Below are 18,473 nucleotides of genomic sequence, written 5' to 3' on the forward strand. Positions count from 1 at the left end.
CTCTTTAATGTTCTGAAGAAGGTCCAGATTTAAATTCTTAATTTCTGTAGTTTCAGAACATTTGTTTTTATTCAGAGCCACAAGTTCAATGAGGAGCACAGAGCTGATATCCTCTTCATCATCCTTATGGAGAAGACTCTGTTCAGGGAAAGACTCTCTAATATCTTTTACAGAGGAGAAAGGATTAAGAAGATCTACACCACCTTCAGCATTTCCTTCATAGAGGGTGTTCTCCTGGTCACATGACTCGTTCATGGTTTCCATATTGTACCTGTGGAGAGTTTGTTGAAGATGATTTGTGTGTGAAGGTTTGTCTTCTCCCTCTTGGACAAGGTTCACCACAGAACTCTGGAGGAAGTTTGGCCAGATATCTACGAGATGTTGTTCTCTGGGTTTTCTTGATGAGCAAACAAATTATTTGTTTTTTCAACATGATATCCCAGAAAAGATGGAGAAACTTCAGAACCTCTTTGATTTGAAAACTGTTGATTGATTTCTTGTTGAAGTGTCTCAGATGTGTTCAGGAAATTTGGGCAGAGATTTTGGACATGTAATAGGTTCTCCTGATGGTGACCTCCTTCCAGGCTGAACATATCACTCGTTCTTTGCAGGTTGTGGAAGGTGCAGAATGGGTTCTCCTCCATGGGTCTAAGCTCATGGTCCATCGCTTTATTAGTATCTCGCTCGTAAATGTTCTGAAGGATTTGGACGTGATTCTGTACATCAGCAGTTTCAGCCAGAGGATCACTAAAGTTCTCATTGTGATCTACTGTTACATTTAAAAACTTTCCCATAAAATATTCTTGACTAAATGTTTCAGTGGTGTTTTCCACTGATCTTCTCAACATTGCTTGAGTGAGATCTTTTCTCTCATCTGCTCCATGGAAGGACTTTTCTTCTATTATCTTATTTTTCTGACTGAAAGCATCACTGGTGTTTCTCAGAAAGGTTTGGTTCAGATTCTGGAAATCATCACGCTCACCTATAGAACTGTTCTTCACATGTTCATCCCTAAGGTCAGTCACAGATGTATGGATTTCATCAGTCATGAACTTTTTGTCATCTGACTTGAGATCAGCTCCCCATTCAGTGCTCCTCATCTCCACGATCTCATGTCCTGCATTAACATCATCCCCATGAGTCACCTCAGAAATCTCCAGCATGGCTTCAGCTTCTGATGTTATGTTTGAATTTTCCTCCTCATTTGGTGTAGACGTTGCTGGGATTGGAGGATTGTCACCCTCAGAAGATCTCTCTGAAGGATCAGGACCCTGAGAGAGACTGGAGTTTTCCATCTTAAAGGATTCTTTCAATGTGTGTTCTTCATCAACCGAATTCTGAAGAACAATTCCCAAAATCCTCTCTGCTCTTTTCTTGGAGGTCTTATGTTTAGGTTGGACTTGGCTGGATGTTTGGTTAATAAGCTTCTGTTCTGAACTTCTGTCTGTGGTCTGCTCAGAGGTTTTGTCCTGATGGTTGGAATCAGAATTGTGTTTAGATGAGTCAGATGGTTGTGAGCTCGTGTACTGGATGTGTTCAGGTTTAGGAGGAATGAGGATGTCCAGCTTGATGACGACGTTGCTTTTGTCGATAAGAACAAGACCAGTTTTTTGATCTGTCATTGTGGTGTTTATTAGTTCTGGTTGTTCTGATAGACCTCCTCTTCTGAAGCTTCTGTTAGAGCAGTGCTGGGAGAGCTGTGGGGGAGGGAATTGTTGAGATCTGGGTTCCTTCCATAAAGGAAACTTGAGTGAGGTTTGGTGATGTGGCTCCACCAGTGTTGTGGAATTTAAAGACTCAGCAGGAGGAACATTGATATTGTTTTTGTCTTGACTTTTCTTTTTGCTGAAATCACAAAGGCTTGTTTCCTCAGCACTCAGCTTTCTCACTTCCTCTCGGACTTTTCTCACTTCCTTTCTGTGTTTAGAAAATCGTACATTTTGGTCACTCGGAGGTCGATGTTCCCCTGTGGGTTCTTTCAGTGTAGGATCTAGTTTAAAAGATTTTAATGAGCTGCATGACAATGCTTGGACTTCTTCTAGAGTTTCTGCAAACACTGGGCTTTTAAAAAAAGGAAACATTTTCACTTTAGGTCTTTGATAATTAGAAGATCTGGACAATCGTGTGTAATCTCTAGTGTGAGATACTAAACAGAAAATGGTTCCTTCACTACTTCTTCTTCTTATAAGTTTAGTTGGAGTCATATCCGAATCAGATGTCTGATATTTCTTCTGATGTTCTGATGATTGTGGTGTATAAAATAATTCCTGGTTCTGTTGAACAGAGGGCCAACGTTTCTGATGATGTGGTTTTCTGTCAGGACCAGGAAAGGTTACGGTTCCTGGTGTCTCTACACCTGAGGAGAATTGAATCTCTGGTCTTCTGTCTGAGAAGGAGCCAGAACGATGCCCTAATTCCCTCTCAGCATCAGATCTGCTTCCAAATCTGTACTCTGTGTAAAGGTTTGTGGGAGATCTGATTGGTTCCAGGGTTCCTGCTTGTTTCTTCTGCTCAGCTGGAGATGTGTATGGTGGAGGTGGTGTGTAATTTGGAGGTCGGCTCCAAGAAGAACTTTGGATTGTTCGCTCGTTTTGCTTATTATTCAGTTTTACAGAAACGTTGTGTGTTACAGAGGTGTACAGAGGAAGCTGCTGAGATGTGGGAAGGTTACATGTATTTTCTGAGGTATTTACTCCAGATTTTTGGCCAAGTACTGCACTGATGGATCTCTTCTCAGTTCTTAGTGCATATTGGATTTCTTTCCACATCTCTCCTTGAAGACGTTTCCTCCTGGATACAGAGAGATGATAACTCCACCTTGCTTGTTCCGCCAGCTCTTCAACTTTATCCCTCTCTTCTCTGGAGTGTGTGGTAGCAGATTGCCAGTGATTTCTCAAATCCCCTCTCTGCACCATCATCTCCTCCTTTCTTCTCTCCCTGCATCTTTCCATCAGCATCTTGTGGTCAGAATACTGATCACACATTCCTCTCTTCAGTCAGTTTCTCACACTGCTGGATCCTGCTGGTCTTTAGGTAAGATGTGTATGGTTAGATACCTTCAGATATCTCTGGAGGTTTCTGAGATATCTGAAAAGATCATGAGGAAACAGAGAGATGGAGGGGTGATAAATGTAGTTATAGCTCTAATCTGATCTTCATCTCTTAGATCTCATCTGCTTATTCACTTAATTAAGATTAATCTGGAGCTTCTCCACAGTAACAGATCTTTCAGTTTATATACATTTTATTTATTGTATGAAAGCTGTATATAAATAATTATAATGTGCTTCATCACACCGCCCCCTAGCGGGAGTCAGGAGAATTATTCTTATCAGTAGCACTGTTAGCATTATCACTATTTCAATTTGGAAAAATAAGCCACGCCCAGATCGGGCTGAGTCGCTAAGACACGCCCACTTTCTCTTAAAAACAGCTTGTGGTCAGGCTGAAGAAACACTCCACTGTGCTACAGGTGAGTTCAATCAGGTGTGATGTTCAGAACTTTGGATTCAGTTTTTCATCGAGTTTCAGTCAGGAGACGACGCGTTCTGTCCCACGTCTTCTTATTATTGATCTCATTCAGAAATGTATAGAAGAGTGAAATCTGGATTCATCTCTAAACACAATCACATTTTAGATTTATATTTAATAAAATACACAATTTACACCAGAAAAATAAACAGAATAAACCTAACAAGCATAATGATCATAATAAATATAATAAACATAATAAATATAATTAATAAGTCTTAAATCAGAATAAATCTATAAATCAGTCAGGATGGACACACACATTACTGCATATATATTAAATATGTATATGTCATTTAACTCTATAATAACCTGAAATATAACTCACACACACACACACAACAAATACACACTCACTATACACACACACACACACACACACACACACACACACACACACACACAGTAAATCAGTCTCACACACCTTCGTTGTTCGGTGTGAAGTTCAGCAGGTCCTCATGAGGAGTGATGTTTTGAGATTTTTCAAGTTTCAACTAACTCCGCCCACTAACCACGCCCACCGATTCCACCCACTGACTCCACCCATTCATTACATTTAAAATCATCTGTTTATTTTCTCTGAGTTTAAACAGCATTTAACACACACACACACACACACACACACACACACACACACACACACACACACACACACACACACATTAATGAGAAATTTAATTAAGTTGAACAGCATTGCTGCAGAATACACACACTCCCAAACACACACACAAACTAAAGTGTAGATCAGCAAGTTTTTGTTGCAGAAAAAAACGTGAGACTGAAACACACACAACAAATACATGCTCACTACAACTACACACACACACACACACACACACACACACACACACACACAAACACAAATACACACTCACTATACACACACACACACAACAAATACACACTTACTTCATTTACACACACACACACAAATACACACAAATACACACAAACAATAAATACACACTGTTTATATAACAATGTAATATACAGTATTTATATATTGATATATATTATATTAATCATCTCAATAAAATCATTCAAACCACAACTGGTGTGTAAATTTACATCTGGAGTTTACAATTCTCTGTGTGTGTGTGTGTGTGTGTGTGTGTGTGTGTGTGTGTGTGTGTGTTGATAAAGATCTGTGAATTAGTGTGAAACACTGCAGCAGAACAAACAGGATGAAGTGTGTGAACAGAAATCAGAGCACTTTTCTGTCCACAAGCTTCAGAATCATCAAGCTGCTCTCTGATTGGCTCTCGGTGCCTCCACACACCAGTTTCTAATGATGAACAAAGCTCTGAATGCCATGTGGCACGCTGTACTCGCACACACACACACACACACACACACACACACACACACACACACACACACACACACACTCTTCATGGTTGGCTCTGTAAATGTTGATGTTCTGTGCATCAGTTTCACATGGAAGTGTGGTAGAACTTGTGTGTGTCGTGTTCTCACCGCATTTTAGACGAGGCATAAACCACAGCACCGCTTTTACTCAGATGGTCCAGGGTGTGGAGGAGCAGAGGGAACGTCTCAGGGATGTAGACAATGTCTGAGCTGAGCACCAGGTCCCACTCAGACGAGAAAGTTGCTGAGGAGATCTTTTAATCAGGAGCTTCAAACTCACCAATTGAGCAGCAAAGATGCTGACCAAGATGCTGCCTGCTCCCAACTCCATATCCCGCCTCCCACACAATTCCACCTGCTCACGCTCCAAATACTCACACATCTGGATCCCCTGAGAACACACACAGGCACGCTAAACAAGGCAGTGTGTCTGTGTGTGTTACCCAAGTCTTCACTCTAGAACCCCAGAAGTAATAATAAATCATAAACTTGACAGATAGTGACGTGATGAAACACCATGAAGTTCCTGAGGATGGATTTGGACTGTAATTAACATTAACAGTCTGCTACAATGTGCTCAGGGTTTCAGTTTGTATGAACAGTTCTGCATATAAACATCACTGAACACTTTCTGACCTCAACACTGATGGAACTGTAATGATGGACATTTGGTGATGAGGATGAGGTTCTCTTTAGAGTCTGGTTTCTCTCAAGGTTCCTTCATCATTAAGTCTCAGGGAGTTTTTCCTTCACCAGTCACCACTGGATCACTGATTACTGATAAACATATAAGGAACAAACTTATAGACGCTAAACTTCTACATTCCTACCAGGGGAACTAATAAAATACAAATACTAAAACTAAAACAGGTCCCATGTTTTCTCGGAAAGAAGACTTTATTGTGTCATATATACATTTTTGCTCCAAAAGATGCGGTAGGACGTATTTTCGGGGGATGTCTTATATTTTTATGTACAACAATCTACCAGTACATTTATTAATGTATAATACAAAAATCTGTATATCCTCCACTTAGACACAACCTGGTTCAGCCTGTACTCCACCTGATTGGTCGTCTGTTTACTGTAACTCTCGAACAAAGGCACCTGCTTGAGTATATACAAATACTTACGGTAATTATAATTCATATTACCGGTATTATATTAATATTATATTACTATTATTATTAAATTAATATTTTATAATTAAATACATCATTGTGTGTTGCTATGATACTACCGTAAATGCGGCTGAGGATCTTATCTAGGGCAAACCTAGTCTTCATGGGGAGTTCTGCAAGATGGCGAGGTATGTGCACGTTCTGCTGAGCTCTGGCAGAACTATTTAAACCTTTGCTATCTTCTCACAAACTTAACTGACTATTTAAACTCACCACTACTGTGTTTATTTCTCTGAATTTGCTTTAGTTTATTATTTAATTTTTTTTGTTAAGTATAAAACATAAGGAAAAATATGGCGCATCTTATGGCATATCTCTGGATGCAGAATAAGCTTTCGACAGGGTTGAGTGGAGGTTTTTTTTTCAAGTGCTAACAAAGCTGCTTTACACATGAACAAATTATTCATGAACAGCTCATCACTAACACACACACACACACACACACACACACACACACACACACACACACACACACACTTACACACTGAAGTAAACACATGTTCTAGACCTGAACCTTGTGAAGCCTGCCCCCTGCCCCCTGACCCCAGTTAACTTCCTGGTTTGTGATTCTCTAATTGCACACTAAGGTCTCTGATCCAGTCCCTGTCTCTAAACCCGTCCCTGTCTCTGATCCGGCTTCTGTCTCTCATCTGGCAACTGTCTCGGTCCCTGTCCCTGTCTCTGATCCGGCTCCTGTATTTGCTGTATCTTGGTCCTGTGTCTGGTCTTGTTCCTGTCTCTGATCTGGTCTTTGTCTGTAATCCAGCTCCTGTCTCTGATCCGGCTCTGGCCTTTGATCTGGACTATAACACTGTTTCTTATATTGTTTGTTTTTCCTCAATTCACTCATTTCTCAGCATGTGACAGTAACACTGTGATGATTGTAATGATGAAAAAGATGATGAAGAAGATGATAATGATGAAGAAGTAGATGGTTATTTTGTGTTTGATAGCAGGGAGAGGAGAAGTGGAGGTTCAGGTTGGTACTTTAAATGTTGGTACTATGACTGGTAAAGGGAGAGAGGGAGCTGATATGATGGAGAGGAGAAAGGTAGAGATGTTGTGTGTTCAGGAGACCAAGTGGAAAGAGAGTAAGAGCAGGAACATTGGAGGTGTTTAAACTGTTCTATCATGGTGTGGATGGAAAGAGAAATGGTGTAGGGGTGATTCTGAAGGAAGAGTACAGTAAGAGTGTAGTGGAGGTGAAGAGAGTTTCTGATAGGGTGAGGAACGTGAAGCTGGAAGTTGAAGGGGTGATGATAAATGTCATCAGTGTTTATGCTCCACAAGTGGGTTGTGAGATGGAGTAGAAGGAAAAATTCTAGAGTGAATTAGATGAAATGGTAGAAGGTGAACCTAGGAATGAAGATTGGTGATTGGGGCAGATTTAAATGGGCATGTAGGTGAAGGGAACAGAGGTGATGAGGAGGTGATGGGTGGGTATGGTCTTGTAAGGTGCTCACCCAATGGCCCAATGACAGAATCCACAGATGTGGGTGAAGGTATGCTGCATGTTAGTCTTTCTTGCACTGCTGTAGAAGATTACTAAAATAGATATCACATTGTTACATAAATCCAAATTTAACCTTGATCAATTTTAATAGATTATTCTAAACATTCTGTCTTTTCAATTAATCATTCATTATGGACCCGGAGTAGCTTAGAGTCTTGTGCTTGGCTAACGATACCTGTTAATGGAGTAGGCCGCCTAATGCTTCTACACTGTAAAAAATAAACCGTACATTTTACGGTAAAAAAACGGCAGCTGTGGTTGGCAGAACTTTACCTTAAAAAATACGGTAGGAACGTTATTGGTTGTACAGGATTGCACCCATTGTACTGTATATTTTACGTACTTTAGTTGGTTCTTTTTACGGTTAATAACTGTCTAGTCAATGTTTATGTTGTTATAAAAGCAGTTTATACCCGTCAAAATACAGGATTTACATTGTAATAATTACGGTTCATAGCCATATTTTTTACAGCTCAAACCTGTTTAATTTAAAGGTTTATTTTGTAATAATTACAGTTAAAACCTATAATTATTTCACAAAGCAGACAGGAAACTATTTAAACTAAGGAAAAAACATTAAATGTGTAAATGCTGTTGAACTATTTTTTATTATAAATAACCACAGTGAATTTATCATTTATTTATCATTTATCATTTAATCACACCAGCTGGGAGCTAGAAGAGATAGAAGTTACATTTCTAAACATTCAGATTTTATTTTTAAGAAACTATTAAGAGTAATTTCATTCTAATAGATGAACACAAACCTAAATCAAATCATTAAAACCCATCAAAATCTATTAATAGACTTGGACATCAGTGTGGTCCCATGTATTTTTTAATAAAGACTGCCAGGCATTTAAAACAACATTAATGTATTTTTCTGTTCTCGTGTTTTAACAGAAGTATACAGTGGTTTAAGATCAGATTAACATCAGTCGGTGAAGACTACTCATTTAAAATTCAGACTCAGAAAACATTTCTGCTACCTAAATGCCACTTTAAACTGAGCTTGAGAAGATACAGAAGTTAAAGGTTCAGATAAACATTTACAATAAGAACTACTAAAACAGAAGAAGGCACAAATGCTTACAGAATATAGTATATTGTTACTACTAAACACATGGTTACAACTCAAGTCATTAAAATTTCAATGTTTATAAAGTTTAAACTCGGAAACTATTTGCAGGCCACCTTTGCAAAGTCTCTCGCCACTCATGATCAGAAAGGGCAGAGATTAAGGTGAAGGCTCTTGGGTTCACTAGGAGTCGCTCTTTGTTCTTCTTTTCAACAACTTTTGTGCCCTTTTCGGGATTGATGATGAAAAACACCTTGAAAAGAAAGAAAAAACATTGAAACTAAATATTAAGTGAACCTCCTCTCCGAGGTGTCTTTACATCCCTTTGCAGGAATTCAAGCACTGACGCCAGTTCAGTAGGGTAGTGAATGTTGAAACAGTAGTAACTGCCGAACATTAGGCAAACAGCAGCGATGAAAGTAGTGATGTCATCGTTCACAATCTTGCGGTCCACTCTGAGCATGAATCGAACAGCAGCATAGCAGGAGCGTCCTGTGGATACATTTCAATTCAATGAAGACATGTACATGTAGCAAGGTAATTGTGTATTTACATATATGACTATTATACACATAGCAGTTTATTTAGTACTGCCCTGAAAAACTATCACATAATAGATTTCTACACATTCTACAACACAAATTACTAACTCCATTTAATGAAATAACCTAGTTCAAAGGTTTAGATACCCCAAATGCTTAATACTGTATGATGTTACATGAAAGATGAACATTCTGTTTTGTCTCATTTGATTTGGGACAGTAAACAAAATCCACCAGGTCCTGAACATTCTTTGAATATCCAGCATCCAAATATCTGACCATGACCCTCATCTTTTAACACTAATGACAATTAGAAGACTCATACACAACTATTACCCCCGTCTCTCAAATGTCCAGATATTTTAAAGCCAAATCTCCAAATGATACAGTCAGTGGTAGAAAGGGGCTAAATATGCAGAACATGTCAAAAAGGCAGATAAAGTGCAAGAACTGGGTTTATTTTGATAAGTTTTAAGTTTCAGATTAAACAAGACACTTGTGAACAATAATCACAAAACACAGAAATGCTCATGATTTATGTATCGTACAGTATTTAGCTTCTAGTGTATCTAAACTTTTGAACTGGACTATTTTTGTAGTTATTAGTCTGTGTTTTGGAAAATGTGTAAAAAGTTGTACTTACCACACACAATGCAAGGCGTCACAGGCAGGTTTTCCAACTCTACATCCTTTGCGAGGCTTGTCTCTTCTACATAATGAAGAAGGAGCTCCTCTTTCTCCTCTTACAAGTAGAAGAAATGTGTCCTTCACATCATAGGGGCAACCATTTGTGTGTCCTTTCAAATCTTGTAATTTTGTGATAGCTTGTAAGACATTCTTATTCTTGGTTGCACAAACATTCCTCATGAAGTTCCTTTTCTGCCAATGCTGTTCAGGAAGGTCTCTATAAGTGGTATCCCTGTGAGGTCTTTAAAGTGCACTTCAATGACACTTTCCTGAAACAAAAATGGCCAGTCATCAGTGAGGATTTTCATGTCTGTTCTCATGTCTTTTTTATTTTTGGTGTGCTGGTCCATTTTTGACCCTGGCTTGAAATTGTTTGACCAAGGATTAGAATCTGGACCATTCACATCTTGCAAAGACTTTGGATATTTGGCAACCATTCTTTTGGTGACCTCTGTTAAATTCTTACTACTTTGACAAACTTTCATCATTGCTGCAACAACAATACTCACCATTTCCCTACGCAACCGAGGAATTGGTCTTTTCTGTCTCTCAAGTGCCTGCATTAATTCCTCAGGAAACTTATTCCATGGGACTTTAAAGCTGTCCACCCAGTTCACACTAGGAGGGGAGGTGTTTGGAGATGAGTTTGAAGAACTCTGGGACAGAAAACAAAACAGGCGGTTTGCTTTGGGGTTTCGGAAATTTGTGCTGTAAAAAAAAGTCAAAAAGGTACTTAGTTGGACAAGGAATAGTTCAACCAAAAATATCATCACGGTTTATTGCCCTATTCTTATTCCAAACCAGGCGCTAATTTAGAATGACAAGATTGTAAATAAATTACAGACAAACTTGTCTTTACAGTAGAATATTGACTTAAACAATCACAATTTGTTTGCCTCACTGTTACTGTATAATAAACAGAATATGAAGTGTATTAAGTAGAACAAACAACAAAAAGTAATAAATAACAAAAGTAATTGTTACTTTTAATAACAAAAGTAATAAATATGTCTGACCATTAAAGAGAGAGTTCACCCCAAAATCAAAATTCTGTCATTATTTACTACCATTTATATTTGGGAGAATGTCAGTAAGCAAACAGACCTGATCCCTGCTTGCTTACTGACATTCTTCCAACCATCTTTCATTGTGTTTAGCAAAACAAAGAAATGTATACAGGTTTGGAACAAACTGAGGGTGAGGAAATAATGACAGAATGTTCATTTTGGGGTCAACTATCCCTTTAAGGTTTTTGTAACGGAAACAAATACATGGACTTACTGGTCTCCTTTATGTTTACGGTATGAACGAAACGTTTCATGGCGATCTGTAGCGGCGCACTTGAACACGCCTCGTGGTTCATTACGGTGAAGTTTGACATGTAAAACATGCTCCCTAAGGGTTTGCACTGATATTCCACAGAAATAACAGCTAAACATTTTAAGCACATGAACAAACACACACTCTACTGCTGTTTTAAACACCTAAATGATGTTTCACGTTCTGGGTTGGAGTTTGCAAGTTTGATACATGCTACTCATGTTTACAACCACACACTGATTACAACAGTTTAATTCAACTTACCAATGTGCCCATACACACTTATCTTAAAGAATATTTATACTAATTTGTAGGTTTTTTTTGTAATTTGTATTTGTAATTTGTAGCTCCGACAATGCTTCGCAAAAATCGCCATTTCTCCACTGCTCAAACGCGAGAAAACAAATGCTGCTCCGCACCAATCAGTATTTAGCCAATCAAATTCTTTGCCCACTGAATGATTACAATTTTTTAGGGTGTGTGAAACGAAATTTCTGAAATTCAATTATCTGTTTTGTCTCTGTCCTCAGAAGTTTGTTTTAAGGTAAGAAAAATTCAACAAGCATTTGAAAAGGTAACTGTTACGCATCATCCAATCATCATAAACATTAATCAATGTAACCCTAACCCTAAATCATTCTTAATTACAGCAAAACAATATTTTAGTGCTCAAAATCAAATAGACAAATGTCAAGGTGGACATTTTTAAGCGTTTTAAGCAGACAATTTAAACAAACAATTTTTTTTAGAAGTCGTTATATTACAACTTTACACAGACAAAGATGATTTTATCAAACATATGTTACAATTATTTATGTCCTCTGTCCTGCATTGTGGTTTTCAATTGCACACTGCACAGGGGTGTCAAAGATGTTTATGTATTTGTAATATGTTAGGAGGACAATTCCATGAAACAACCTTACAATGAAAAAAAATTCGTTTTTACAAAAGGTATTTTCACATCCATGACACATGTTTATTTCCCTTTTGTAAAATGTAAAGACAAAATTATAATTTTTGTTTATTTATTTTTAATTACAGTGCTTTCACTGTAAATTCTACGGTTATTGCAAGTTTTGTGAAATACGGTTTTATCCTGTAGCATGTTTATACGGTATTTTACTGTTAAATTTACGGACATTTTTTGCAGTGTATAAAGAATAATGGATTTAGCCACTCAGTTATAAGTTGCTATGTCAGTGATAGTCAGAAATCAGAAGGTCCCAGACTTTGTGCTTTATGCTCCATCTGTTCATGAGCTTTCAAATAAAATCAATCAAATTAAATCAAATGTTATTCATCACATACACATATATACAGGTACGACATGCAGTGAAATGCTTTATACGACGGTCCGGCATGAGGGGAATAGGATGGGGAAAAAGAAAAGAGTTAGTTACTGTCCTGGTCATAGATTTGCGGTAACACCAGGCTACGTAATCAACTAGATTCCAAAAATGTTGGGACACTGTACAAATTGTGAATAAAAAAGGAATGCAATAATTTACAAATCTTATAAATGTATATTTTATTCACAATAGAATATAGATAAAATATCAAATGTTAAAATTGAGACATTTTAAAATGTCATGCCAAATATTGTCTCATTTTGGATTTCATGAGAGCTACACATTCCAAAAAAGTTGGGACAGGGAGCAATAAGAGGCTGGAAAAGTTTAATGTACATATAAGGAACAGCTGGAGGACCAATTTACAACTTATCAGGTCAACTGGCAACATGATTGGGTATAAAAAGAGCCTGTCAGAGTGGCAGTGTCTCTCAGAAGTCAAGATGGGCAGAGGATCACCAGTTCCCCCAATGCTGCGGCGAGAAATAGTGGAGCAAAATCAGAAAGGAGTTTCTCAGAGAAAAACTACAAAGAGTTTTTAGTTCTCATCATCTACAGTGCAGAACATCATCCAAAGATTCAGAGAATCTGGAACAATCTCTGTGCGTAAGGGTGAAGGCCGGAAAACCATACTGGATGCCGGTGATCTTCAGGCCCTTAGACGCCACTGCATCACATACAGGAATGCTACTGTAATGGAAATCACAACATGGGCTCAGGAATACTTCCAGAAAACATTGTTGTTGTCGCCGGCTAAAACTCTATAGGTCAAAAAAGAAGCCATATCTAAACATGATCCAGAAGCTCAGGAGTTTTCTGAGGGCCAAGGCTCATTTAAAATGGACTGTGGCAAAGTGGAAAACTGTTCTGTGGTCAGACGAATCAAAATTTGAAGTTCTTCTTGGAAAACAGGGACTCCATGTCATCCGGACTGAAGAGGACAAGGACAACCCAAGTTGTTCTCAGCGCTCAGTTCAGAAGCCTGCATCTCTGATGGTATGGGGTTGCATGAGTGTGTGTGGCATGGGCAGCTTACACATCTGGAAAGGCATCATCAATGCTGAAAGGTATATCCAAGTTCTAGAACAGCGGTGGCCAACCCGCAGCTCGCAAGCTGCATGCAGCTCTTTTCCTGGTTTCATCTTACGTTCATATCGAAGTTTGTGTTTGTGTTTTTTTAAAGTGCGTGTTCGCTTCGCTTGAGATCAATCTGGTATTTTTAAGACTTAAATGATCTTGCCCCTACTGGAAAACTTTCGGTATTTTCATCTCACGCACATGCGCATTTGACGAAAATACCGTAATGAACTCAAGCAAAGCGAACACGCACATAAAAAAAACAACACAAACTCCAATATGCAAATTGTTTACTTACATTTTAAATAAACAACTTGTGTCAAGATTGCTTTTAAAATGGCAGAAAAAAATGCACAGCAAAACAAAAATATGAAGATGAACACAGGACGTTTTTAACAGAGTGAGAGAGTTTATATTTTTTGTTGAACGTAATGGCAAGTCATTCTGCCTTATGTCAGGCGTCATTATCGCATTTCAAAGCTTCAAATCTTCAGCGCCACTTCAGTTCACTCCATGCTAACATCGACCATGAATTTTCAAAAGGGACTGAACTTCACAAACACAAGTTGGTCACTTTGAAAAGTCAGGCAGAAAAGCAGATACAGTTTTTCCAAAAATTTACAAAACACTCAGAGACCGTAACGCTAAAAAGCCATACAATGAAGGAGAGTTTGTTAAAATATGTCTCAGTGATGTTGTTGAAATCTTGTCTCCTGAAAACAAGGCATAGTAAAAGAAAAACGCTATTGTAAATTATTATATTTTTGTTTGTGGACTTGGTTAAAGAGTTTGTGTGTGTGAGACAGTGCACCATGTTCATTGTTGAAAATGACTGTCCTGTGGTCTTAAAACTGTAGGAGTCGATTTCTGTCATTATGTTGATGTGTGACATTTACAATAAATCTGGCTAAACAGAGGTGTGTGTGTGTGTGTGTGTGTGTGTGTGTGTGTCTGTGTGTGTGTGAGAGAGAGAGAGGAAGGGATGGGTGATGTTCGTGTGTGCCCATGTGTATGATGTGGCTCTTTGCGGTAACACAGTAAAAAATGTGGCTCTCGGTCTCTGACTGGTTGGCCACCCCTGCTCTAGAACAACATGGGCTCCCATCCAGACGTCGTCTCTTTCAGGGAAGACCTTGCATTTTCCAACATGACAATGCCAGACCACATACTGCATCAATTACAACATCATGCTGTGTAGAAGAAGGATCCGGGTACTGAAATGTCCACCTGCAGTCCAGATCTTTCACCCAGAGAAAACATTTGGTGCATCATAAAGAGGAAGATGATAGAAGTAGACCTGAGACAGTTGAGCAACTAGAAGCCTGTATTAGACAAGAATGGGACAACATTCCTATTCCTAAACTTGAGCAGCTTGTCTCCTCAGTCCCCAGACGTGTACAGACTGTTATAAAGAGAAGAGAGGACGCCACACAGTGGAGACACGGCCTTGTCTCAACTTTTTTCAGATGTGTTGATGCCATGAAATTTAAAATCAACTTATTTTTCACTTAAAATGATTTTCTCAGTTTAAACATTTGAGATGTCGTCTATGTCGTATTCTGAATAAAATATTAAGATTTGAAACTTCCACATCATTATATTCTGTTTTTATTCAAGTTCTGACTACAGAATGCTTCCCTGAGTGTTTCACCAAATCTCCTTAAATACCCAAATCATCATAAACACTCGTAAATTCAAAGTGATAAAAGCTTTGCAAACCCTTTTTTTGGGACAGGAGGTGACCTAAAAACCAAATGTCACCTAGATTAAAAACAACACCTGGGAAGGATCCTCTCAGGGGCAACCCTGACTTCAGTAGGACAGAATTTCCCCAAACCTGAGATTTTTATTTTTGGTCTGTTCTACTGATATTGGACTGAGATCATATTTCCAATCGCACTGAGACCTTTTAAATGATACCATACAAAATTAAATTAATACATTCGTAAAATGTAATTATTTATTTAGTAGCTTAAATTCCGGGAACTTCTAAGTCACCTTCTAATGACCCGGCCATCTGAAGAAGAGTGGGCTCAAGGATGGTTGAGAGGGCAGCTGAACAGATGGCTATCTCTCCTCAGATTAAAGAGATCCTTTTCTCAGATTAGAAAGTTTTGTTTGTTGCATGGCAGTTCTCTGGGTCTGGCCTCATGAAGTTGCATGGCAGTTCTTAGGGTTCTTTTAAGAAGAAGGAGGATCATAAAGTGACCTATAAGAGTGGAGGAAGGTGCACACAGGTGGACTATGTTCTATGTAGGAGATGCAACCTGAAGGAGATTAGAGACTGTAAGGTGTTGGGGGGGGGCAGTGTAGCTAGACAGCATCGGATGGTGGTCTGTAGGATGGTTTTGGAGGTGAAGAAGAAGAGGAGGAGAGTGAGGACTGAAAGAAGAATAAGATGGTGGAAACTGAAGGAGGAAGAGTGTAGTGTGAGGTTCAGGGAAGAGGTCAGACAGGAGCTTGGTGGTGGTGAAGAGGTGCTGGATGATTGTGGAACTACTGCAGAAGTGATGAGGGAGACAGATAGAAAAGTACTTGGTGTAACATCTGGAAATAGAAAGGAAGACAAAGATACGTGGTGGTGGAATGAGGAAGTGCAGGAGAGCAGAAGGAGAAAGAGGTTGGAGAAACAGAATTGGGATCGACAGAGTGATGAGAAAAGTAGGCAGGAGAACAAGGAGATGCGGCAGCAGGTAAAAAGGGATTTGGTGAAAGACAAGGAAAAGGCATATGAGGAGCTGTAGGAGAAGTTGGACACTAAGGAAGGAGAAAAGGATTTGAAGCGATTGGCCAGGCAGAGGAACCGTGCTGGGGACGGATGTGCTGCAAGTTAGAGCTGATCTTTAAGAATAAGGGAGATGTGCAGACCTGCAGTAACTACAGGGGAATAAAGTTGATCAGTCACACCATGAAGTTCTGAGAAAGAGTAGTGGAAGCCAGGATGAGAGAAGAGGTGACCATCTGTGAGCATGGTATGGTTTCATGCAGAGGGAGAGCACCACAGACGCATTATTTGCTTTGAGAATGTTGAAGGTCAGAAGGAGCTGCATTGTGTATTTGTGGATTTTGATTATTGTGAGTAAAATCATCAGAAGCATTGACTGACTTTTTATTTATATTTCCAACTTTTTATTTAAGAAACAACATACAGTTTAATTCTGTTTTAAACTTTTGGAATCATAAATTAATTTTCATTAATAAAACTCAAAGTGTAAATTGTAAGAAAGCTCGGCTGATGTACAGTACAGTAACAACAATGCTACAATTATACAGCATCACCATAGCGACGGCAGTAACACTACAGCGTCATAATAGCACCGGCAGTAACACTACAGCATCATAATAGCACCGGCAGTAACACTACAGCGTCACCTAGCGACGAATGTAACGCTGCAGCATTACCATAGCAACAACAGTAACACTAGTCACCATAGCGACAGCAGTAACATTACAGCGTCACCATAGCAACAACTGTAACACTACAGCGTGGCCATAGCAACCGCTACACTACAGTCACAGTGTAATGGCTGTAAGTGCAAAGCACCAGAACATGATCAGTGTACAGTATAAAGTGCTACATGAAGACCATCATCTGATTTTACAGTCTGATTTCAGTCACGTGTGTGATTTAGACTCATCACCTTCAGTTGCAGAAATAGAAAACATGCACACTGTGTTCAAGTAGAATTTAAAATGTGAAAGTCATCAGACACCAGGATCACATCACTGCTGTACACCACTCAGAGGAACTTGGAGGAACTCAGAGGACCACTACAGGGACGTGTCCACATGACACAGGGATGTTCATCTACACCCAAGTGCCTCCTTTAGTTCCTGTTCAGATCCTCCTCCAGAACACAAGACAGAAATATGCTTGTAAAAAGCAGTGTGTGAACACCCACCCACACACCCACACACACACACACACACACACACACACACAGTGCTGGACTGCAACACACACTTTCTACAGCATTGTCTCTACAGAGACTTAACGCTCAATTAACTGCAGATTAATTTCACGGTCCGGTACCAGGAGGGTTCGGGTCATGGGTCGGACCTCACACCCACTCGGATCCGGCTTCACAGTGAAATGCAGCAAAATCTGGAGTTGGAGAGAAACAGGTCATTTATAAAGTTATTTCTACTCCGAATTTGTTTGACTGAAATGAAAATAAAGGGCATGAAGCTCATACCCGACTGAGTGCCAGGTACAGCTCCAGTTCTGCGATTCTGCGTCCGATGCAGCTGCGTTTGCCAACTCCGAAAGGAAGAGACGAGTACGGATGATTCCCTTCATCACGTCTGATCCACCGCTGGGGCAGAAACGAGTCCGGGTCGGAAAACTGGGCCGGGTCACGTGACGTGGCGTAATGACACAGAGTGATAAGCGTCTGCAAACAGATAAACACAAGTGTTATAGTGGAGAGCGGGGCTTTGTAGCTATTAAAGCAAATTTTGTGCAATAATAAACGCACCCCTACCTTTTTAGGAATCAGGTAACCACCGACTGTAATATTCCGATCTGTGATGACTCGAGCGTTAGCGGGAATTACAGGATACAGCCTGTTTATATCCAATATTACATCATAGATTACAGTCAATCACAGTAATCAATTACATCAGCCAATCAGAACACTCCCCACTGCTCTCAGCCAATCAGAACACACCCCACTGCTCTCAGCCAATCAGAACACACCCCACTGCTATCAGCCAATCAGAACACACCCCACTGCTCTCAGCCAATCAGAACACACCCACTGCTCTCAGCTAATCAGAACACACCCCACTGCTCTCAGCCAATCAGAACACACCCCACTGCTCTCA

At 39.4% G+C, this 18,473-nt stretch overlaps 2 protein-coding genes across 2 annotated transcripts in view; both read right to left on the reverse strand.

Annotated features, from left to right (window-relative positions):
* Positions 1-371: 371 nt before the first annotated feature.
* On the reverse strand, positions 372-4,102 carry si:ch211-159e12.5. The gene is made up of 2 exons (XM_046874503.1): positions 3,956-4,102; positions 372-3,087 (listed from the first exon to the last, which is right to left on the reverse strand). The coding sequence occupies exon 2, from the start codon at positions 2,982-2,984 to the stop codon at positions 372-374; it is 2,613 nt and encodes an 870-aa protein (XP_046730459.1). The 5' UTR covers positions 2,985-3,087; positions 3,956-4,102.
* Positions 4,103-16,802: 12,700 nt separating this feature from the next.
* The window catches only part of LOC124402328 (25-hydroxyvitamin D-1 alpha hydroxylase, mitochondrial), a 5,380-nt gene continuing 3,709 nt past the window's right edge, over positions 16,803-18,473 (reverse strand). The window contains 3 exon segments of the mRNA XM_046875285.1: positions 16,803-17,751; positions 17,843-18,040; positions 18,131-18,212. Of these exon segments, the coding sequence (XP_046731241.1) occupies positions 17,638-17,751; positions 17,843-18,040; positions 18,131-18,212 (394 nt within the window). The 3' untranslated portion in view covers positions 16,803-17,637.

The sequence above is a fragment of the Silurus meridionalis genome, chromosome 19 (genome assembly GCF_014805685.1).
Source record: "Silurus meridionalis isolate SWU-2019-XX chromosome 19, ASM1480568v1, whole genome shotgun sequence".
NCBI classification, from domain to species: domain Eukaryota; kingdom Metazoa; phylum Chordata; class Actinopteri; order Siluriformes; family Siluridae; genus Silurus; species Silurus meridionalis.